This window comes from Trichoderma aggressivum (genome assembly GCF_033847375.1).
Source record: "Trichoderma aggressivum f. europaeum strain CBS 100526 chromosome Unknown scaffold_006, whole genome shotgun sequence".
Taxonomy (NCBI): Eukaryota; Fungi; Ascomycota; class Sordariomycetes; order Hypocreales; family Hypocreaceae; genus Trichoderma; species Trichoderma aggressivum.
This window is the reverse complement of record NW_026946372.1, coordinates 569,574-592,975: the sequence shown is the minus strand read 5'-3', so window position 1 is coordinate 592,975 and position 23,402 is coordinate 569,574. Positions and strand designations below refer to the sequence as shown.

General features: G+C 54.2%; 5 protein-coding genes across 5 annotated transcripts; 1 reads left to right on the top strand and 4 right to left on the bottom strand.

The window, feature by feature from the left end:
• Window positions 1–4,923: 4,923 nt before the first annotated feature.
• On the top strand, window positions 4,924–6,324 carry Triagg1_2433 (uncharacterized protein; the record flags this gene model as incomplete). Its single annotated transcript, XM_062896614.1, has 2 exons — window positions 4,924–5,151; window positions 5,224–6,324. The coding sequence occupies 2 exons, from the start codon at window positions 4,924–4,926 to the stop codon at window positions 6,322–6,324; spliced, it is 1,329 nt and encodes a 442-aa protein (XP_062758645.1).
• A 772-nt stretch (window positions 6,325–7,096) lies between these two features.
• Triagg1_2432 (uncharacterized protein) lies at window positions 7,097–8,020 on the bottom strand (the record flags this gene model as incomplete). Its single annotated transcript, XM_062896613.1, has 1 exon — window positions 7,097–8,020. The coding sequence occupies one exon, from the start codon at window positions 8,018–8,020 to the stop codon at window positions 7,097–7,099; it is 924 nt and encodes a 307-aa protein (XP_062758644.1).
• A 1,321-nt stretch (window positions 8,021–9,341) lies between these two features.
• Window positions 9,342–10,978, bottom strand: Triagg1_2431 (uncharacterized protein; the record flags this gene model as incomplete). Its single annotated transcript, XM_062896612.1, has 2 exons — window positions 9,342–10,477; window positions 10,588–10,978. The coding sequence occupies 2 exons, from the start codon at window positions 10,976–10,978 to the stop codon at window positions 9,342–9,344; spliced, it is 1,527 nt and encodes a 508-aa protein (XP_062758643.1).
• An 896-nt stretch (window positions 10,979–11,874) lies between these two features.
• Triagg1_2430 (uncharacterized protein) lies at window positions 11,875–13,380 on the bottom strand (the record flags this gene model as incomplete). The annotated part of the gene is made up of 2 exons (XM_062896611.1): window positions 11,875–13,010; window positions 13,086–13,380. 2 exons carry the CDS (start codon window positions 13,378–13,380, stop codon window positions 11,875–11,877), a joined length of 1,431 nt encoding a protein of 476 aa, XP_062758642.1.
• A 2,907-nt stretch (window positions 13,381–16,287) lies between these two features.
• On the bottom strand, window positions 16,288–19,445 carry Triagg1_2429 (uncharacterized protein; the record flags this gene model as incomplete). Its single annotated transcript, XM_062896610.1, has 2 exons — window positions 16,288–18,381; window positions 18,450–19,445. 2 exons carry the CDS (start codon window positions 19,443–19,445, stop codon window positions 16,288–16,290), a joined length of 3,090 nt encoding a protein of 1,029 aa, XP_062758641.1.
• Between the last annotated feature and the right edge of the window lie 3,957 nt (window positions 19,446–23,402).

Genomic DNA, 23,402 nt, shown 5'->3' with positions numbered 1-23,402 from the left:
ATCCCGAATGGAAAACGCCTAAATGCTCAACTTCGAAAGAGCTACGGTAACCCGGAGTTCCGTGGCGGTACGCGGACTTAACAGTACCCAGGGTATACGGTGCTCCGTCCGCTTCCAGCAATGGGTATATATGTAATACAAACTTGCCTGCTGCAGATCGAGGCTGGTGATGAGATTTTTCTCACGCTTCTCGTTTTACCCATGCTGGGCCAATTCCAAATGGATCAACCCACTTTCTGGTTCGTGAGGCGTCCCGGAAAGTCGGTTGGGAGTGCTACCTCGAACCTGCTGCTTGGAGACATGGGTCGGCTTATTTGCAGGTACTTATTTGACGTCGGGTGTTGGCGGCAATACCTCGCGCTTCGGTACTCGACACTACCACACCAGGTACCACACCCAAAGTAGAGCCAATGTACTCCCTACGGGGCCCGTAAGCACGGCCGCCACGGGTTCAGGCAGGCTGGGAAAAGGCCTTTTGCAGCGACCAAGTACGATGAGGTACTTTGCGAGAACCACTGCCTGAAGCTTCCCATGTGGCAACTTCCCTTCCATGTTCTTCTTCCTCGGACCTTGATATTGACTTTTGGCCAAAACACCACATCACATCACATACTGTACAGCAATTCGCTCTCGCTGCCGGCGTCCAACTGCCGCGGCCGGCAAGCTATGCGCCCCCCTTATGTCGGCATTTTCAATCAATGACATGGCCTTGCGACAGACTGGCTGCAAACGGGCGGTTGAAGGTTGTGGCCAAGAGGCAGGTTAGTGCGAGGTTGTGCGCTGCAGGGGGGCACCACGGCAGAGTAAGCCGTCGGTGCTGGGGCTAATCTGGCTGGCTGCATATGTGCCTGTCTGTGTGCGACGAGGTCGATGCCAGGCTAACGTTGCCAATCCAATCCAATCCAATCCAATCCACCTGGCCTGGTCTCAGCCCAGCGAGAGCCGATGGCATCAAAAAGACCAGCCACGACTCCATCGACCAATTGGCCCGGCTTAGGCACGCCCCTCTCGAGCACCGTTCGATAGCCTAGTCCAGCCAGAGTCTCCCGCGGCGCACGACTCAAACCATCTAATTCGCTCCGTCCCTCCTTTCGGCGTGGAGTGGCGACGTGCCTCCGTGACGAGCCGAAGACCAGCTCGATAGAATAAAACAAGAACTCGCATCCTTGTCCGCGAGTTCCAAGACTTGGACCGTGACTGCTGGAAGAAAAAGTCCTTTCCCTGCAGCGCCTTTTCCCTGGCTCATTTCCATCGCCCTCCTCCCAGTTTCTCTTTCTGCTTAGTGCGGTCAGGCTCCGCATTCCGGCCCGCGGGTCAAGACTCCCTGGACAGCTTGGACTTGAGCGCGAGAGCGAGCCAGCGGGCGACAGGAGTGGGCTTTGAAGCATTGCAAGGCCGTTGACAGCCCACTTGACTGTACAAGTATCTGCTGTCAGCATTTAATATTTGTTTGTGCTGGCTGTTTTTTCCTGCTCCCCGCCATTTTGGTCGTGTCAAACACGTACTGGCCCCCGTTTGGTTTGCTCAACAGGGTCTCGCACACGAGAAGGGGGGGAAAATAATCCAGAGAGAGCCTGCAACGATCTTCGCCGGGTTGGGGGCTTTGAGCCTCTTTCGTCTGCCAAAAGAGCCTCCCGTCTGGCTTCCACTCTAGCCGGCCGTGTGTTGGTCCTCGCTCCCTTGCCTTGCGTCGACCTGCTCGTACTCCGGCGCATCTCTGCCGCACTGCGTTGGTGCTCGCATCGATATCGGCGGCTTTTAAATTATTTGTTTCATTTTTCATTTCCATCGCTTTGTTAGGGAGGTGCGGTATCTTCAACTCCAAGCCGTAACGCACCTCGTATTTCCGGCCAATGCATCGATCATGGCGCCCTCAAAACCTTCTCCCACGGCTTCCGACGTCGTTGCTCCCATGACACCGCCGCAGGAGTCGGAAGCACCCCCGGCCAAGGAAAAGCGAAGACGGGCCGGCAAACCCAAGGTTCGGACGGGCTGTGTGACTTGGTATGTTGTGTAACCCGACCTTGTGTGAGGGCGAGCCCCCTTGCATACGCCTTCCTCTCATTCGCCCTCCGCCATGACTTGAACCTTTTGCGGCTAACAACCGGGGAACAGCAAGTGAGCTACATCCTCATACGCCAAACCGAGGATGAAGATGAACTTCTCCTCTCCCCCATCTTCCTTTGTTTCATTCCGCATACTAATCGTGAGGCTCGCTGTTACAGAATAAGAAGAATCAAATGCGACGAGCAGAAACCGGCATGCCAGAGATGCATCTCCACAGGTCGAACTTGCGATGGCTACAAAACCACCGCCAAGCCAAAGGCGACGAGGAAGCCCGGATTTTCTCAGCAGCTCTCTTCATCTTCGTCGATTAATTCATCATCATCTTCTCTGACGCTACTACGACCCCTGGTGACCAACTTCAGCGGCGACACGGTGGAGAGTCAGTACATTTCCCAGTTTCTTCCCCTGGCGGAGGACTTGGTGGGCATCACGCATGTTCACAACACCTTCTTCTGGGGGCACGTCGTGCCAGAGTATTGCTTCACGTCCAAGGCCGTGAGGCATGCCATGGTCGCTCTCAGCTCTGCCTATCACGACTTTAGGCTAGCCGGATCCAACACAACCGCCATCGGCCCGCCAACTAACAGCGAGCGCTACATCATCAGACACTATAACCTGTCGCTGAATAGGATGGCCGAGGAGCTGAACGGGCTGCCCATGAGAAAGCGCTACGGCATCATCATGATATGCTGCGTCTCGTTTTTCTACATTGAGATTCTGCGAGGGAACTGGCCGACTGCCATGATGCACCTCGCCAACGGCATCCGGCTAATGTCCAACCTCCCAGACGAGGTCGAGGACGTCTTCCGTCATCCAGAAATATTCAGCCACGATCACGACAATTCCCATGCCAGGGCAACCTACATGACGAAGCTGCTTCGCAGGTGGGAAGGATCGGCAGCATTCATGAGGACCAATTCACCACCGTCCTTGTCTCTCCAAGCCTATGAGTCAAGGAAGAGCAACGCCGCAGGGCCCAAACAGTTTACGTCGTTGGAGAAGCTCCAAGAGGTCGTTGATGACTTGTTCCAGGATGTCAACGCCTTTACCTGGATGTGCAAGCAGTACAATGGTGATGACACTGCTTGGGATCATGAGGCCGCTCGGTTCCAGTTCGACGTGCTGCACCAGAGATGCTATCATATCAGAGAGCTGCTGAAGAAGGCAAACAGCATGTACGGGGACATGGAACGGGCGCCGAACCCGCGCGACTTTCTCAAGTATATGGGCTGCCTGCTCAAACATCGCGGCGCGTCGATCGGTCTCAACTTTATGCCTCTGCCCCAGGGTCTGGCCTATACGCCCCCCGACGAAGAAGAGAACCAGTTTAGAGAAGTGGCCTCTATTGCAGAGATGATGAAGCACGGCTTGCAGGCGACGTTGGTGCCTGGAGCGTCGCCGTGGTTCAATGTGGACTTTGGAGTCGTCACCACGCTATATATCGCGGCATCCAACTGCTACACGGTCTCGATGAGCGAAAAGCTGTTTGACATGATGAAGAGCTGGCCGTGGCGGGAGGATCTGTGGGACGGCCCACAACTGAGACGGCAGCTGTACGACCTCCGGAAGCCCATCGTCGAGGTCCCCGTCGCAACCACGCCTGATGCGGAGACGCCCGTTCCTACAACGCCCCATCTGATGAAGCTCGCGCACCGGCCACCATCCCGAGCAGCAGCAGGAGTATCAACACCAGACTCGGACGATTAGTTTCTTGTTCTTTTTTTTTTTTTTTGGACGTATGATATATACCCCGTATTCTTTCTCATCTTTTTTTATTATTACTACACAAACGAGCGCTTCAAGTCTAGAAGCCGGCCTCGTGGCGCAATTGGCGAACGACTTGGAGAGAAAAGAAACCGTTCCCCTATCGCCCTGGAACGGTTTGGTATTATGAGTTTTTAGACATGGGCAGCGACCTCTTTTTGTTTTTCCCCTTCTTCCCTCTTTTCTTCTCTCTCTCTCTCTTTCCTCTCTCCTTTTACAAAATGCACTGGGTTTTGGAGTTCCTTTTAGGTACGGATGGGGGCTGCATTTTATTCACAAGATCACGAGTGTCACACATGGAGGAGTTTTCTTTGGTGGATAATAGTCTGCTTCACCTTGGAGGGACTGGTGATGTACTTGGCTTGGGCATTTACCTGCACGCGTGCTGTGTTTCTCTGTCCTCTTCCTATCCTCTGTCTCCAGAGATGTGCTTGAATGGCAGCGAGCTCAATGAATGCTCTGCGATTCAAAGTCTATATATCTTACAAATACACGACATTTGATCAAAGCCGGTTTTGTGTAATGTGCTCTCGTGATGTTGCTAAACTGACTGAGTAGTTCAACAAGAATAAAAAAAGAAGCAAAAAAGGTTCCAGAGGGAGTCGAACCCTCGCTGGCGGAATCAGAATCCGCAGTCATAACCGTTAGACCATGGAACCGATTGAAGCGGTGATCCACTTCCCATGGTTTGGAGATGTTGAGACGGAGCTCGAATTGAAGACCTTGAAGCTTTTGCGTATGAGCCACTGTGGCTCAGCAGTCGCTGGGCAAGCCACAGGTACTAGATACCTTGAGCTGCCCCGCCAAGTGACCTCGAGCTTGGAGATTGTCTTCCATGCTGCCATTTCCGTCGGCATCACTTCACATGCGGCCTCGATTTCAACTTTGACTCAAACAAAGCCCACGTGTCCAGTAGCTGCTCTGGGATACGACAACAAGCAGCAATTCGGTCCCCCCTAGCAAAATCAAGAATCGCATCAATTGAACAAGCGCCTCATACCTGATTGCGCACAGAAAGACGTCGATTCCCCCCCATATCCAAGTTGGCTCTTCCAAAAAGCCCAGCTCGAGCAGGCACACGCACATAAAGACATGACAAGCTCGATCCCGCAGTCGCCGACCGACGACGAAAACAAGTCGTTTGACCTCAACCTGCAGCACGGCCACAGAGACCTGGTGCAGGCGATTGCGTTCAACGCTTACGGCGACCGGTGCGCGACGGGGTCAGTGGATGGCAAGATTCGGGTGTTCAACCGGCATCGGGATGGGACGTGGAGGTTGTGCGATACGTGGAGCGCGCATGGGGGCGAAGTTGTCGAGGTTTGTCTATGTCTATCTGTCCGATTTATCATTACAGAATGTTGACACCTGAGATCTTGGGTACTGCTACAGCTGCAATGGCTCCCGTCTACGATATATCCCAACCTCGTCGCCTCTCTCGGCATAGAAGGCTGGTTCCGTCTCTGGGCCGAGAACCCTTCGGCCGCTCCCGGGCGCCGCTTCTGCGCTGCGCGGTCGGTCAATGGCCGGCCTGCCTTTGACACGCGGTCGACGCGGGCGCCGTACCGGTCCTTTTCTATGAAGCACAACGAGGAGACGCGGCAGACGTACCTGGCGCTGCTGGCGACGGACGGGCGGCTGACCGTGTACGAAAACGACCAGCCCGAGAACCTGGCCGAGTACACGTCGATTGACGAGTTCAGCATCTGCCCGCGGCCTGGGCGCGGCGACGAGGTGGCCTTCAAGGTGCGCTTCGACCCGAACCCGGAGCCGTGCTACGCGGCGCTCAGGGCCGGCGTGCAGTCCGACTCGCTGGGCCTGGTGGTGGCGGGCATGACCTCGGTCAAGGTGTACCGCACGCGGGAGATTGCGTCGTCCAATTTCGGCGCCAACACGCTGCAGAAGGAGTTTTACCTGGCCGTCGAGATCGAGGGCCACCGCGGGCTCGTCAGGGACGTGGCCTGGGCGCCGGGCAACATCAGGGGCTACGACATGATCGCCACGGCCTGCCAGGACGGCTACGCGCGCGTCTTCCGCATCGACACGCCCTACTCCGACAGCGACGGCAAGTCGTGGTCCGCAGCCCACCTCCTCAAGCCCGACAGCCGCGCGCCCAACAAGGATACATCATCATCAAAGGACGACAGCAACAGCAACAGCAACAGCAACACGCCCGGCACGAGCACAAACAACCGCCTCCAGCACCACCACCAGCCGTCGTCCACGCTCAGCGCCAGCCTCGCAAAGTCGAGCGCCGTCACCGAGCGCGCGTGGACCGGCCAGCCGGGCCAGATCAAGCATGTCGCCCGTGAGATGTCGCGGCTCGACTCCCACCGCACGCCCGTCTGGCGCGTGGGCTTCGACGACGACGGCCAGATCCTGGGCAGCACGGGCGACGACGGGCGGCTGCTGTGCTATCGGCAGACGCCGGACGGGCAGTGGTCCAAGAGCTCGGAGCTGGTCATGATGAAGACGAGGATGGCGACGCCTTGATGGCTTTGATGGTGCATGAGATTTGGGATTTGAGTATACAGTGCTCCGTATAAGCGCCCGAAATGAGTTGTCCGTTTTGTTAATGTACGAGTAAAGTTTCTCTCCGCATGGACTACTATATTTCTATGGCGCACTGTGGCTGATAATACCGTGCGCAGCTTCTAAGCAGGTCGTACGAGTATCTGTTATAATGCAAAAAGAGAATTATCTTCCAAAAAGCCATTGAGGTGTATATCTCAACAGTACCCTCACCGAAGGCCATACAGCAACAAAAATCGACCTGTTTATGGCACCAAGAGGCGCCCAGAACAGTCTCTTGTCAGCGCTTCCGTCGGAGACACATTAGATCAGCTGTCTTGTCCAACATGTATTTCTGTCGTCCGAGATTCCACTTCGCAATGACAGCCAAGGCAACCAGACCTATTCCGACGCCGTGCTGACTCACACACAATTCGTTCTGGGCATCTCACGGCCTACGTAAAACTGCCCCAGGCTGTTTTTTCATTTGAACCGACTTTGAACAAATATCATCGCCAATTGAGTAGCCGAAGGACAGTTTTTTGCGGAATTGTTGGACTTCAATTAGACGTGTGAGTTTTTTCAGCATCAGTGAGACATGGCAGTCTTGGTCGTGTGAGGGAAAGGGGTCAGGCCAACTTCAATTCAACCCATTTCTTAGAATAATACATGTAATAATGAATACCTGAACTACTCTACAGAGAAGCTATTGGAAGGACTTCCGCCAAAAGGTGATGTGACGTCTGTTGCAAGCTCAACCAATAATTTCCCGCACCAACCTCTCAACGTCGTCAACGCTCATTCCTGAAATCCCGAGCAGCTTATTGCCAACTTTGTCACTGAAATCACCTCCATATCCTGCGCCCCAGCACGCCCGGGCGATAAACCCGAGCGCCGATTTCCCGACCTCCTCCGAGTCGTTGCTCTTCAGCATCTCATGAGATTCTTCTTCCATCTCAGCAGTCGAGACGACATTCGTCGACCACTCTTTTCCATCGATGCGCTTCGCAATGTCAATGAGCTGGTTCTGCGTAATGGCGATATCGTGGAAGTAGACGTGTTGATTTCTCGTGGCTTCGGCATTTTGAATCACGCCAACCACGGCCTTGCCAATGGTAGAAAGTCGAGTCGCGGAGAACAAAACATCGCCACCGTCATATAGCGTAGCACTGTGGTCCTTGAGATTGACCATGAAGCCGATTCGGAGCTGCCAGTCCAAGAAAGAGTTGCTATAACAAAAGGTGTAGCTGAAACCTGGGTTCTGAGCAGCTTTTCCCTCCAAGTACTCTTGGGTCTTAATTTTGTCCGCATACAGCGGCAGCTTTCGGACGAGAGGGTTTGCCGAATCGTTTCCAAACTCGGAAGGGATGAAGCGAGAGACTCTGGCCTCCAGAGAAGCGTCGATGAGCTTCTTCTGTGTGCTAAACAGGTCTGCAAAGCCGAGAGTGGACACGACCACGTCGACAGTTTTGAGCGCGGAGGCGAGGTTTTCGTGCGAGTTGTAATCTACCTCTTGGATCTTCAATAGGCTTTCCGATCCGGCTGGTATGGAGACCTTGTGGGCGCTCCCTGCTCTTGTTAGGACGGTAGTTTGGAGCGAGGCCGCGAGGAGTGCTTGCAGGATCGCTGGGCCGAGGTTTCCCGTAGCGCCGGCGAGAGCGATATGTAGTGAAGGCATGTTGTCGACGGGTGTTGCCAAGATTTGGAAGAGAGTGGCAAGGAGTGATATTGTAACCGTTCAGAAAACTTGGCGAAGAAAGTGATGATGCTGAGGTCAATCATGTCTCAGAGACAGAAATTGCGGCCCTTTAATACTTGGTTGACGCAGCCTCCACACAATTGTGCAACTCAGTTATCTTGCAGTCCAGGAGAGAAATCAGCCAATCAGAGACAATAATGTCCCGTGGTTAGTAGGCACTACATTCTGGTCTGGCGGCAGATGAGAATCCCGGAAATTGCATAATCAAAGGCCTTCTGTTTACAAATCACGACAAAGTCAAGGTTTTGAGCATCTCCACGCCAGTCGGGCGAATCAATCAAAGCTAGTGTGTTTAATATCTCATTCTTCACAGAAATCAAAGCCAAGGAGTTCGTCTTGGCGGTTCGGATTCTCTCGGCAGTTGATGTTGAAAGGAGGTTGTTGACAGAAATCCGCATTCGGCTATCGAAGAAAGTAAATTCCTCTTCGGGAAGGTGGAGTTTTCGGCTGCGGAGTTTTGTGGAGATAAACAAGTATTCGCCCCACCTATGCATTTCTAATTGGATACCTTATCGTTGGTGGCTTAGTAACAGGTACTGCATCATTTCAAGGGTCTTGTCTTAGTGACTGGTGAACACCACAAGATAATGCCTTGATACAAGGAGTCTACTTGAAATCTTGTTGATTATAAAGTCCCCAAAGCTCCCATATTCATATTCAAACATCATGCTGGTAAATCACTTCTCGTTCCATCTACTAGATACCAATCACCAGAATACCAACAATGGCGTCCCGCTTCCCTTCAGCTAGTCAAGATGTTTCACCACTATCACAACCGCTACTCTTCAAGTTCAGCCAGAGGACAGCATCCAATCGATTCCTAAAAGCCTCAATGACCGAGAAGCTCAGTTCCTGGGATTCTCAGAAGAAAGAGGCCCGGGGTATTCCCTCATCAGAGATACACAACGTCTTGGTCGGGTGGTTGCACAGGAGTTTAGTCTGAGTAAAGACATGCTGAATGGTAACGTCACTGGTGCCATTGACCCAAAGGTAGATCAAAACGACTTTGCTTTGACCAACATCATTGCGGGCAGCCAGATTCGGCAAGTGGGTTAGGGGCAAGACCCGATTGACATGAGCCGAGGAGAAAATGTGCAGATATTTCTCAAGGCGATGGGCACCTGGGCTCAACGGATGGCCGGAGATGCCCAGACAATGAATCTGTACGGCTACGTTGACTTGGACTTGTAGATAGAAACTTGCTCCTTATTATTCTGTTTAGAAGAACTCTGACGCATGTTTAAACCTGGTTCGGATCCTGATGATTCTCCCAGTGTCTCTTCCAGGCAGCAAGAGACTTCTCATCCCATAGGTATCGCTTGACTATCCTCTCAACGTCAGTCCAACCACCAATCCACCTCTCCTGGCGTACCAAAACCAGCAATAACTGACGAGCACGCTGCTTAAGCGTTGCACCAGCCGTAATCGCAATCTCAGTTCCAACAAGCGTTGCCCAGACCCTCAACTCACGGTGGCACAAGGCCCCTCCCTCGCTAAAAGATGGCATCTGGCTCCCCAGCATCGCCAACCTGTCGATATACGCTACTTCAGGCAACATTTGCATCTGTGCCGTGCGCCGTGTGAGGAACGCAACTGTGCCTAAACAGGCCAGTCGTTCCACCGCGTTCTGCGACCGGTTAGCCAACAGACTTCCCTTGGTTTGGCGTTCCGCAGACTGAGTAGTGCTGTCGCGCCGTTGAGACTGCTCTCCGAGAAGCAAGATGAGATCAACGCTGAGGTTCCCCGACATGGCCAAGTCACGGAAGCCCTCTGGTAAGGCATCAATCGCGGACTGCAACGACCGACCGAGCTGGATAGTTGGCCGAGGGTATCGAAGTGCCGTCGTCGCCGTAACAGAAGCGCCATCAGCCTGCTTATTGCTGGATGGTTGATGACTTGCTTGAGCAATGTCGTGCTTGAGACCAGATGCCATTTCCGTGCCCTCAACCAGCCCAACCGCCTGCATAACATAGAGATCCTTCAAGCAACCACTCGCAACCTGACTCCTCAGCTGCATCATCCGAAGCAACCCGAGGCAATGAGCCTTAAACTCAGGTTCATAACCAAACCTCGCCGCCCCCTCCATCAAGTAGAAAGTCGCCAGGATGGTCTCGTTCGCCGTCCAAGTGGCTACTTTGTCTTCCGTCTCCGTCGATATCTTTGCTTGCAGCGCCCTCAGCGCTCGCGCCTTGTGCCACAACACGGTGGCACTGGGTGTGAGTTTGTCTTCCAGCGTAGTGATGCGTACGCCGTGCGTGAAGGCGGCCACCGAGTCGAAAAGCGCGGCATCGCCACAGACCGTTTGCGCCCGGCAGCGGATGAAGGGGTTGGCGCCGGGACCCCAGTGCGTCAAACGAGCGGCAAGATAGTGGATGTCTGCCAATAGTTTTGTTTTAGTAACTGGTGTAGTAGAATAAGAATATACATGTAACCCTAGGTAGGTACTAGGTAGAGACAAACATCTGAGAGACAAGGGTACAACTTACGGAAATCAATCACATCAAAGACCTTTTCCCGATGCTCAGTCGGATAAGTTGGAACCCAAAACTCCATTACCGGCCGCAGTAATACAATGCTATTTTCAATATTGGAACCCGGGGACTCTGGAGCTTCTGGCCCAGCATCCTGTTCTATAGAGTGCCTGTCGCCTTCATCACTCCAACGAACAAACCGTGACCCCCGGATGACAAGCCGACCCTGAGCCTCTACCCAAGGGCCTAGTGACTGCGCAAGTCCACGTAGCCTCGAGTTTTCACTTCCGTTGGGGGGTTGCTGTGCTCGTCTTGCAGGGGGCCGAACGGTTCCGGAAGTGTCTTCCAATGTACGCAGACACTGCTTGGCGATGCGTGCGGTTTGGCCGGGGATCAGATGGGTCATAGTTTATGAAAAGCCTTTCGTCCATGGTAGGTTGGTGCTGGAGGTTTTCACCTACTTTGAATTGCAAATAAATCGCAACCTTCACTCTGGCTTACACTTGTACAGCAGCGCCTGAAATACATGCTGACTCTGTGCTAGAGGGTTGAAATCAAGTTAAGCTTGGGTACAGTAGAACTATATACATCCTGAGAGCTTCGTCCGTGTTTAAATATCCAGGTATGTACTAGATATCTTTATCAGCTTACTTACAAATTGAAAGTTACAATGTAGCAGAAGTGGCAAACGGTCTAAGACAAGCCGTCCATTAGTAATGCTGATGGGAGGATATTGGCACTGTACTAGCTACAGCTTCGTAAGGTGGATTAAATGGGCTGACATGGAGTTTTTGTTTTGAACGTTACGGCAAATGCAGGCCTCAGTGTTTGATTTTTGACAAGTCACGGCTTTCACGAGAGTCTTTTTCATCGTCTTTCAAGTAAGACGAAACATGTATATATAATTGTATATATCATCATCATTGAGAGTAGTCTTCTCCCCACATCCCCCCGTCGCTCAAGTGGAATGAATCTAGCCTTCCCTTTCTTTCTCTTCATTCTGTTTAAATACAAACGCCCCCATGTCCGGCCTTCAGCAGGCCCCTTGGAAGAAAAAAAAACACAAAATGTCCCCCCTTTCAAACGCCAATTCGTGATGGTTTGTTTTCTGTCTTGTTCAAAAAGCCTGAGATGGGATGCAGCCATCACATGCTAATTGGTTCGGGGAGCTTTCCCCAATCTACCCCACACACCGCTTCTTTCTCCTCACACGACTTTCTTTCCCCAGCTTGGGAAAAACTCCATTCGTCTTCCTTTAAGACTTGTAAAGAACAAAAGAAAAAGTCAACGACGACAACTGATTTAGGCAGCGTCGGCGCTGGCAATGGGCTGGGCGACCTTGGTGACCTGGGCGCCAGCACGGACGATGCGCTGACCGGCAGAGTCGTTGATGTAGGTGACGTCCTTGTTCTCGAACTGAGCGCGCTTCCAGATCTCGACCTCGCAGCCGCCTCGGAGGACACCGACACGCATAGTGGACAGCAGGTTGTGGGCGGCGTTGGAGTGGTTGTAGACACCGCCGTTGAAGATGGCCGTGGCGTCCTTGCCGATGGCGGAGGAAATCAGGGCCTTGCCACCGGGATGGTCGCGGATGAAGTTGCCGACGTCGTGGATAACACCAGCAATGGCCACGAGGGCCTTTCCGTTCTTGGAGTCGGAGACGAAGTCGTCCCAGTCGACGACGGGGAGCTGCTCAAGGGGAGTGCCCCAGTCGAGGGTGGCACGCTTCTGGTCGAGCTTCTTCTGGAGCTGCTGGACACGGCCCTTTTCGATCTCGTTGGCGCGGAACTGCTTGAGGTCGTAGGCCAGGCCAGTCCACTTCCACAGGACAATCATCCACTTGGTAGGGTCGTACTGCCACCACTCAATGGCGTTTCGGTAGTCGGCCGGGAACTCGTGGTGGAAGTTGTGGTAGCCCTCGCCGAGGGTGACGAGCGCGGTGATGACGTGGTCACGGGGTGAGTTGCGGTCGTCAAAGGGCTGGTCGCCGAGCCAGTGGGCCAGGGAGTTGACGCAGAAGGTGGCCTGCTGGACGAAGCAGATGCGCAGGATGCCGGCGTAGACGAAGCCACCCAGCCAGTCGTCGAACATGAGGCCACAGAAGACGGTGGGGAAGATGAGGCCCATGAAGATGACGCACTTGAGGTAGTTGCGGTGCTGCCAGACGACGATGCTGTCCTCGTTGAGGTCGCTAATGTCGCAGCGGCCGATGCGCTTGGGGTTCTGCTTCAATAGCATCCAGCCCATGTGAGAGTACATGAGGCCCTTGCGGACGGAGTAGGGGTCCTTGTCGGTGTCTGTGTATCGGTGGTGGGAGCGGTGGCCCCTTGACCACCAGCGGATGGAGCCCTCGACGGCACCAGCTCCCACGGCGGCGAGGTAGATTCTCAGAGGGAGAGTGGCCTTGTATGAGGAGTGAGCCCAGAGACGGTGGTAGCCTGTTTTTGAAGGAGAAGTTCATGTAAGTAAAGCCGAGCTCGAATTGATATCGATGATGGACCGTTTTCACTTACCAGCTGTGATGCCCATACCAGTGTTGAAGTAGTAGATGACGGAGAAGATGGCGGTGGAGAGCTGCAGAGGCACCCAGTAGGCGGAGACGAAGCCGGCCAGCGGGACGAAGACGATGAAGATGGCGTTGAGCCAGTTGATGTGCTTGTACCAGTTGCCCCAGGTCATGGGCAGGTCGGAAATGTGCACCTTCTTGGGGTCATACTTGGCGTTGGACCGCAGAGGAACATAATCGGTTGTGCCATCTGGGAACGCTGCCGCCTGGACCTTTGCGGCCGAGGCTGTGGGTTCGGACATGTTGAACGACGTCCTCTGGGATTCCCTTCCGTGTGGAAGAAGAGGAATACCAACGTGAAGATGTGGAGTGGAGGTTGGAAACAAAGAGAGGAGAACGGGAGAAGCAGAAGAAGAGAGAAGAGGCTTTGTTTTAAAAAGCGTCGAGTCTCGGAGGAAGGGAGGACAAGGGGAGCTATCGAGAGGGGCGGAGGGGAGGATGGGGTGTGTGAGGAGCAAAAAAATGGACGATGTGAGTGAAGCCTGTCGCTTCTGATATCAGATTCCGAGGAGGGGGGTTTGATCAACAAGGATGGAGGGGGGGGGGTCCGAGATCAAATCAGCCCAGATCAAGCCTGAAAGTCCCGGATATCCTGAGGCGGAGAAGAGCAGAGAAACGAGACTAACAAACGACGTGCAGAAACGAGACCATTTGGTTAGCTGTCGTCTTCTTCTTTTTTTTTTTTGCCCCTGGTGGAGAAGTTGAGGTGGGAGAAAAAGAAGAGGCCTGGAGAGAGGGCAGATTCGAGCGGTAGGCTGTACGCGCCGCCACCGCGGCCAATGGCGGGCCGACCGGTGTACCTGCTACCGATGGCTGTACAGTACATACGGACGGAGCACGAGTACCGAGCGCGGTTTGTTGGATTTGATCTTTTTGCTCCTTGGTTGAGGATCAATGGTCATCTTGCAGGCTGCAGTGCGACCAGGTCCAGGTTCCAGGTCCAGGTCCAGGTCTAGGTACAAGTACAAGTACAGGTACAGGTACCCAGGCGGCGCCGCACGGTTTCCCGCTCGCCGCAACTGTACTCGCACTGCAGTACAGACGAGTCGTTGATTGAAACAGTTGGGGAAGAAAAAAAGTCACATCGCATCAGCCCATGGCTGCTTGTGCAAGCCGCCCAACAGGCTGCACAACAAACACTCAAAAGTCTGAGTCGTTCGCCCCAAAGCTCTTTCATCAGCAGATATACAATTCATTCTGGCCTGACATTTATTCTCCCTCTCTCTCCCTTCTCCCATCGTCAGTGTCCTCAAAGAAACTCGCAATGTCATCCATGTACACATACAAGCTCGATCTCGAATCCATCCCATCCAACAACTCCCCTAGTACAGGTACAAATTCGCCAATCCCTCGTCAGTGGCTACAAAATCCCTGGCACCGTCCGGGTTGAGCGACACGCCATCCCCCGCAGCCAATCACCGCTCGCCGAATCGGGGACCTTGCTCAACCTTTTCTTCTTTTTGCATGTCTCTCTTGCAAGAAAAAAAAAATCTTCCCCAACAACTTTTTGGGGGGGCAGCGTGCTACTGTACCGCTACCAGCGCTAGGTTGCCTTCCCGCCCCAGATAGAAGACCCCACTCAACTGGGTTCGATTTCAGTGTATCCGCCGCATATGGCAACTTCAGTTGTTTGCAATTTTTCTCGATGGGGCGTGAAACGGGACGACGGATCAAGCCTGTCGTCCGCTTGTGGCTGGCTGGTGTTACTTTTGCGCGAAGCATGTTCAGACTTTTGAATGAAAGGGATAGAGCGGTGATTAGGGAGAGAAATGCTGCTGAAAATCGCAAGTTACTGCGTGGTGATGCATTAATTCAGTCAGCTCGGTTGCATACCTAGGTATGATAACGACGATATCATGGACTTTCAGCTTGCAACGAGACCAATCAACTCGCCCGCATCAAATTCATCCAACGACAACAACAACAACAACAATGCACATAGACAGCACCTATTACGTGTACGCGTACTCTATACAATCTACAAGCATCGCCGTGCATTCAAACTTACTTAGTCCATAGAATCCATCAAGATAGATAACCGCCTCACCTCCAAAACTCACATCCCCAGCCCAAAATCTACCGAATAGCCTATCCATCTCAATACTCCGTACACATTTCACGTTTCAATCAAAACATGCCTCGGCTCCAAGCAAAAAACAAATCAAAAAAAAAAATGAAAACCCCCGTGCAGCTTTTCTGCAGTTCACGTAACTTCGTACACACACCCCCAAGCTAATCAGATCCCCCCCGCCCCATAATCCCCAACAGAAAATGGCCCCGTCCTTCCCGGCTGCCGAGCTTCATCCGCATTAGACGGGGTAAATGCTACGGAATACATGCAGGCGATAGGTACGTACCTTTTTCTTTCTTCCTCCCGAGTCCCCAAGGGAAAAAAAAAAGTCCCGAAGAAAAAAGCTTGCGCCACTTTGCGCCACTGGTATGGAACCCTTTGTAACGTGCGCACCGCCACATTAGGTGTTGCAGCTTTTTTTGACATGCAGCCACCACGGTGTGTCGTGGGATTCCAAGGGCATTCTGGAATATTGCCTTGTTGGGAAATTTGCTAGCCATGGCTCTTCGTTGATGTGACGTATCTGCTCAGCTTTGCTCTGATACCTACTCCAACACTTGACACTCCAAAGAAACAATCATCTTTACTACTAGGTAGTCTACTAGTCATCTAAATCAAAGTCACGTACAACACATCCAGTTGAAAAAAAAAATATAATGTTCATATTCAATTGTCGCTTGCTTATTGCTTGTTTGCATGCTCGCTCGCTTGCTTGTCTGTCTGTTTTGTCTGTACCAAAACCAAGGTAAAGTCATATCTCATATCCGTCAGGCTGGGCGCTTCTGTAGTCTCGCCGCCATATACTAGGTAGTAGTCATTTCAGTGTCATGATCCCATACTCATATCCAAAAATCGTCAGAAACAAGAAAACCAGAGAAGCCAGGTCAGTTGCCTGCAGCCATGTCTACTTTACAAAAAAGGAAAATGGGTAACGAGTCGCAAATAACCGGAATGCAAGAAGAAAAAAAGAATGAATCAAAAAGGCTGTGGTTGTATGACAATCGAAATTTTGTGCGTGATGTGTATGCGCTTGTGTGTGCGTGTGTGTCTGTGTGTCTGTGTATATGTCTGACGGTCTTCATGTCTGAGCATCTGTCGTAATCATAAGCGGCGCCGCTGCTTCGGGCCGCGTCATTAGTTGAAACTCGTCATCGATAAGTCCCTTCTCTTGCAACAGCTCTCCCTCGAGCCCCAAATGAGCCGCTCCGATACCCGTCAGCGAGACGTGCATGGGTCCGTGTCGCGGATATCCAAGCCCTGCTTCCGTCTGGTTGCCGCCGTTGATCAGCTGCCCAGCTCTCTGCGCGTCGCTGGCGTTGTAGCCTTGCCTGGGGTCGGGGGACTTGAAGCCCGGCGACCGCGAGGCGATGTAGTCAGGCTCCGACTCCGTTTCTGGCGTGGTAACTCGATGAGCTACCCCATCACCCAGCGTGGAGCCCGTTGGGGGCTCTGCCGATATGGGCGTGTTGGGCACCTCTGTGTGCTGTGGCGTTGGGTGAGAAGAAGATGAGCCATAGCCATCTTCAACTCTCGTGGCTTTCCGGAGCCGCTTGACCTTGATGTTGGCGGCGTTTTTGGTGAGCTTGAGTCTCCCGCTTGACCTTGATCTCGGTGTCGAGGCATCGACACTTCGGGTGCTATGCGTCCTTTGGGCGGTGAAGCGCATATCAGCGGCTGACTCTTGCTTGCTGACTTCTCCTTCACGGTCAACCTTGTCCTGGTGTCTCGCTTGCCGGAGTTTGGGGCTTCCCAGCTGAGCTACCGAGTCTGGAGGCGACTCGGTAACGACAACGGCAGGAACTGGTGTAGGTTCGTCGTCTCCAGCGACGTTGGCTGCCGATCCTCCCCAGCTAGACTCCGGGGCGCCTGGAACGAGACCAATTGCTGTCCTATCAGCTTCGTCGTCTACCGCTGTGAAGTAGTCGGTGCTTTCGTAGGAGCTGAGCTGCTCAATTGGTCGCGAACGTCGGTCACTGATGTTCAGAAACTTGCCTGCCGACGGCGTCGGGGGGGTAGGCTGTCGCCGTATGTCGTACTCGTCCGGCAACACAAAGCTCTCTCCGCTATCGCTGTATGACGGGGCAATGTTCCTGTTTGCTGCCCAGCCCGACTTATACGCTGGATCGTTCACGTCCACGTCGCTGGGCATCGGGCTTGGGGGGGACCGGCCACGCGCGGAGTAGTTCTGGTCATAGGGCATGAGCCCGCTTTCGGCATATGCCGAGCCTGAGTAGGACCAGTCGTTGACGGGCCGCGTCGCCCTTGCTGCAAGGTGGGAGTCGACTTCGTAACCTTCAGAGGAGTAGTCGTGGCCCACGACGCCGTTGTCCATGCGGACGGGCTCCTGGTCCGAGTGCAAGGCATCGCTGTGCCCGTCGCCAGGGAGGGCGTGTGGGAACATTCGAAGAAGCGACGCCGCCTGCAGTCTCAGTCGCGGGTCGTCGCTGAGGCAAATCTCCGTCATCTGTCGATACCAGTCAGGCACGTTGATCTCAGGCCCCAGAATCAGCGGCCGGCCTTGGGTTTCGGGCTCGTCCTCAAGCATGGCGAGTCCCCAGAGCACCATGCCGAGCTGGTACAGGTCCGACTTGACTCCAATGTACATGGAGAGACGCTGGTTGGACTCAATCAGCGCCGTGGCCTCTGGAGGCTCCCAGCCGACGGGGCAGCCGCGCCTGTTGATGTCGATGATCTTGGCATCGCCGTCGTCGTCGATGACAATGTTGGACAGGGTAAAGTCTCCCTGAACAAAGCCCGACTCGTGGACATCGGCCAGCCCCTGGACGATTTGCCCCGCCCACCTTTCCCTAGTCTCCCAGGGGATACCAATGTGGTTTTCCTTGCAGTTCTCAAAAATGATGTCGATGAGGGCGCCCTGGCCGGCGAAGCTGATGAGGAGCCCCTTGACGTTCTCGTCATTGTCATCCACGACCACACCGTAAAAGTCAATGACGTGCCTTGAGAAACGTAGGCCGTTGAGCGCATTGACCTCGTAGAGAAATTCTTCGACGGTGTCCGGGCTGGGAATCTCCTTCTTGATCAGCATGTTGCCATTGACGCTGACCTTGTAAACAAAGCCAGACATGTGGGAGTCGAAAACAATGTCCCGCTCTTTGACTCGCCTGCACCCTAGATGCCGAATCTGGCTGACGGACGGATAGTGGATGATTTCCTTTTCGAAGCGCGGCTCGTTAGTCTCGTGGCGAGGGATTGCGATGCGTTAATGGGTCAGTCACTTACATTGCCATCTTCCACCACGTGAACGTGCAATCTCCCATCGGTAGTCTCGAGCTTCAGGTTAGTCACCGTGTCGTAAAACTGGATATCCGGCAGGCTCTCGCGGATGGCTTCGTATATCTTGGCGCTCTTGTCTCTCTGGTACTTGGTGTGGCTAAGCTCCCACTCGAGAGAGTTTTCGGGCGCATCGCGATAGTCGAGCGATATGGTGACGCGGCGCCACATGTAGTCTTGCTCGCGGAACGTAACAAAGAACTTTTCCCGCTTTGACCGATCTCTAAAGTGCATGCTCAAGTTGAGAATCCACTCCCTTTCGAGCTCGTCGTGAATCATGGCTTCGTACTGCGACGCCGTCACGGAACGGGTATCGGCCACCGATGCGCCGTCCTGAGCGGTGTACTCGTCGTCGGCATCGTCAGCCTCGGTGCCGTCAACGTCGCTCGCGGCGGCGTCCTGCGGCCTGTCTGAACAATTTGAGACGGCCGCCTCCAATTCGGCAAGGTCGATTGGCAGCGACTGGGCATAGTTTGAGTCGGTCTCGTGAAGCGGCTCGCCAAAGAAGCTGGGCGCGCTGGAACGAGGGTCGACGTGAGCTCTTGAGCTTCGCCGGCGTGGCTTTTGCGGGAAGTGAGTGCGTCTATCGACCGAGGCGGCTCTCCGCTCCTCGGCCGAAGGTTCTACAGGAGCAAGGTGCTCTCTGCTCTCCGACAGCTGGCGCTTGAACGTCTGGGATCGAGGCAGGCCGGGCACGACTCTCCTGGACAGGCGCTTGACGAGGCCGGAGCCGGAGACGGGCGCGGAGCCTTGCTGAGAGCCTTGGTGGGAGCCTTGGTGGTCGGCGGAAACGGACGAGGCTGACGACTTTGAGCTCCGGGAGCTCCCCGACCGGGTCAGCAGCTTGCGCAAAAAGCTCTGCTTGGTGGGCGACGACGGCTGCAGTTGCGACTGAGGTTGCAGAAGAGACGGCGAAGTGCATGGCCGGCCATCGAGCGGAGGCATGTTGGGCAACCCGAGCTGCAGATTGCGTCTGTCTCGGTGTGTGTACTTGTCGATGTGCGCTATGGAGCTGCGCAACGCCGGGTACCTGCTGTCTACCTCGAGCAAGGATGGCAGGGATGGTAGGGATGGCAGGGATGGCGCAGTCGATGTAAATAGCGTCTCTGTTTTATTTTATGTTTTTCCCTCTCTCTCTCTTATTTTAGCCAGTGAGAAACGGAGGAATTGTCAGATTATCGTGGGATGGTAGCCAGTCGTGAGGCTGAGGAAAGGAGGGGTGCTGGGCCCGTGTAGGGATGGAGAGCAGCAGACGCTCGGGATATAAATAGATGGCGTTGTGATATACTGATTCACCGTGGTTCGGCTTGGGCAAAAAACAGGCGAGCCTCCCTTGGAACAGGCTCAGATGTCGGGGTAGAGCAGACGCCTTCAAGTGCCGCCTGAGTCAAGATTATGTTATGCTGTTCGCGGAGGAGGCTGAATGACAAGGGAGTCGAGAAGGCGAGCAGGCAGAAATGGAGCTTGGCTTGGGTATCCGGTAGGGAGAAGCTGTGTGGGTGAGGTGAGTGCAGGTGAAGGCGTGGCGAGGCGAGGGGCGAGGCGGGATGGATGGATGGTTGGATGGACGGTCTATAGGTAGGTAGGTAGGCAAGTAGGTAGGTAGAGAGAAGAGCCGCTTGAGCGGCGAGGCAAATGGGGGCGAAGAAGCACAAATAAAAGCTCGGGTGGAAGATGCACGATGGGCTGGCGGGGAAGGGGGGGGGGGGAAGATGAAAAGGAGGCAGAGGCAGCGAGACGAAGACGAAGACGAGACGGGACGGGACTGGACGGCGAGACAAGGGCAGGTCGAGCAAGGTGGAGCGGCGTGAGGTGAGAGCGACGAAAGAAAGAGGTTGGAAAAGTCGATGATCTCTGTTGGTGTTGCAAATCAAACCGAATCAAACCAAACCAAATCAAATCAAATCAAATCAGTCAGTCGGCTTGTGCACATGTGTCTTGTCTGGCTGGAGCTTGGAGGCGATACAGCACAGCACAGGCGCACCGACAAGGGTCGTTTCTGGGGTCGTGACCAGGTTTAATGTACTCGTACCAGGTTTGGCGCAGCAGGCGGCAGTACCCGGCTGGTACCTGCTACCTGGGATGGGGACCCGACGGACGGTGAGAGTCGGCAGAAGCGAGTGGGCGGGTATGGATGGATGGATGGATTTTCCCCGGCCGTGAGCTGCCTTGGTGCGAGGATTGATAATATTGACACGAGCATGAGGCAGTGCAGGTTGGCAAGTATCTGGCCCGTCCAGTGTACTTGAGCTGGGAGCTGGGAACTTGATGCTGATTGCACCAGACAATCAATCAATTTCCATGATCAAATGCCATCCACCAGCCCCAAAAATCCCCTAAACAGCCACGCCCGCGCCCTGGCAGCCCAAGACGCTGCTAAAAGGGCCACTAAGGCCTCATGCCGCTGGTCGTGCCCGAGGCCCGTCGAGCTACTTTAGCGGTACCGGCGCTGGCCAGGCCCTCCATGCTAGGCTCTTGCTGGCCCTGTCTGTCAATGGATGTCATTCAACGGTACAGTACGAGTATGTCCAGTTGGGCTCTTGTTCGCCGGACCGGACCCCTCCTTTTCCCTTCCATTGAATCTTCCCTTGGCTGGAAGAGGCCTAAAGACGGGCGACTGACGGGCTGATGGCACCCTACTGGTAGCGTCCGGACACAAGGTTAGTGGTTGGCCAGCGACCCAAACGGGCAATTGGGCGGTGGCATGACGAGGGGCAGGCAGGGCCATTATCATTGTCACAGCGGGGCGCCGTTGTGATGGGCGTCTGTCTGGGCCTCGCACTTGAACCCTTCACATTGACCTCTTCCATCCATCTTCTCGCGCGCTTCTTCAGCTTCTCCATGTAACGGACCACGACTGTGCTTCCATCTTCGTGCCCAACCCGGTTGAGGGAGATGCCCATCACCTCTCACATCTCAGACCTGCAGCCGCTCGCAAAACTCAGCTCAGATACGGCACTAAACAAAAGACTCATCACCACCGCATCCTGGCCTGGGTTGCCCCATCGACCACTTGCATCCGGGCTTCGTGACCGCCAATTCGACGACGCCTGGCCAGCTCCGCTCGCTTGTCCACTTCGGGTCGAAGCCCTACAGGCGGAGAGACAGAGAGACAACGAGGGGGAAAAAAAAAAGAAAAGAGCCGGTCATGGGATGGACGCTCCAGATGATTGCCATGGCAACTGCTGCTGCTGTCACTGCTGTTGATGTGATGTGATCTGATGTGTACATACAGGCACGAGCATGTACGAGTAGGTAGGTACCTACGTGTGTGCGTTCGCGCATGCTTTGCTTGGCCTGGCTGCTGGCCGGGGACACGAGCAATAGTTCCGAGAGCGAAGCTCCAGCCAGGCATCCCTCGCCTGCGAACTCGAGTAGATTAATTGCCTACTACAGCCTCTACAAACCTGGATGGAGCAGAGATGGTACGAGCACAGCATCATCCAAGATGAGTTGGCAATCAAACAACAAATCTAGCCCCAGGTAATGCTGGCTAGTTCGTGGGACCGCCCTCGACGTACGTCGCACCGCCAGCTTATCACCACCAAGTCAGTCGGCCTGTGGTTGTGGTGGTGGGATTGGGCAGCCAACTGCTACACGTACTGCTTCGACTTCTGCTGCTGCTGCTACTGCGTCTCGTGCTTACTCGTACAGCACACGCACATACATGTGTGCTAGTAGCTCCAATCCGAGCCCGTCCCGCCGTGTCTGGAGTCGGGCTAGATCGGACTATGCCGTATCGTACATGGACGCTTAATCAATCGAATCGGTACCTACTGTGCTCATCTGCCAGGGCCTGCCGCGTCTTTTGCGCATTACGGCTCATGCCAGGCCGTCATTCTCGTACATGTACCGTCTACTGTGTTGTACATGCGAGTGCAGATGCTCGTGTCTCTCTCTACCGTACGAGTACTCTACTGTAGCAGATGGAGATGGTTCTCGCCTCGTCACAAATGACCCCTTTGGGAAGCCATTGACCAAGCAACAGAGCTATTGATCCCTATCCCGTCCCGTCTTGACTCGGGCTTTCCGGGCATCCATATTACCTATTCCCTAGTGCCTGGGTGGCCATGTAAGCCAGCTCAGGGAACGTGGAATCCGGTTCCCGGCCAAATGGTTTGGGCCATGCCATGCGCATCACACACATGACATACACGAGCTTTGGGTCCATGAACCGATGCAGAGCCAGAGATGCAGTGGTTCCATGGCTAGAGCCCAGCATGAACATGACAGCTCGCATGGCCGATTTCACGCACGATTCGCGATGGCAGCAATGCCCAAGGTCAATCAACACCATGATGCCTGGCAGCACACCTTGTTGAACAACAGTTCACTGCCCAACGACTCGCACTTCGGGTAAACCCCCTATTGCAGGTACGAGTACGATGCGTGATGGTATCTGTCCCTCCCTATTCAACAAATAAGACGTCCAGGAACGGAACGCATCCGCAGACTCACATGTCAGCCCCAACCCCGGGCCCCCGTTCCGAGATGATCTTGGCTGCGCACGCACATCACGGCTTATACGTGCGATATTGAAGCGTATTTCACGTACCGGCAGACTGGCAACTGTTGAGGCCGAAGAGTTGCCAGCCTAGCACGGCAACCAGCCTCTCCATTTCATGGATGTTGTTGGCACGAGCTCCTCTACCCCCTTGTACCCTTGATTCTGGACCCTGGATTCTGGATTCCTCATTCTTGAGCACTGCCAACTCTCATCCTCATCAAGATGAAGACTGTGTTGAACAAAGCAGAAGAAAAGGCTCAATCAACTCCATCGTCAATGATTACAACCATGGTTTCAACCTAGCGTCGGGGTCAGGCATGGCTGCATCCCGCTAAGCCCAGCAGAATGAGGCTGCAGCCCGCCAGAGAGGACCAAAAAATCCTGGAAATTCGCTC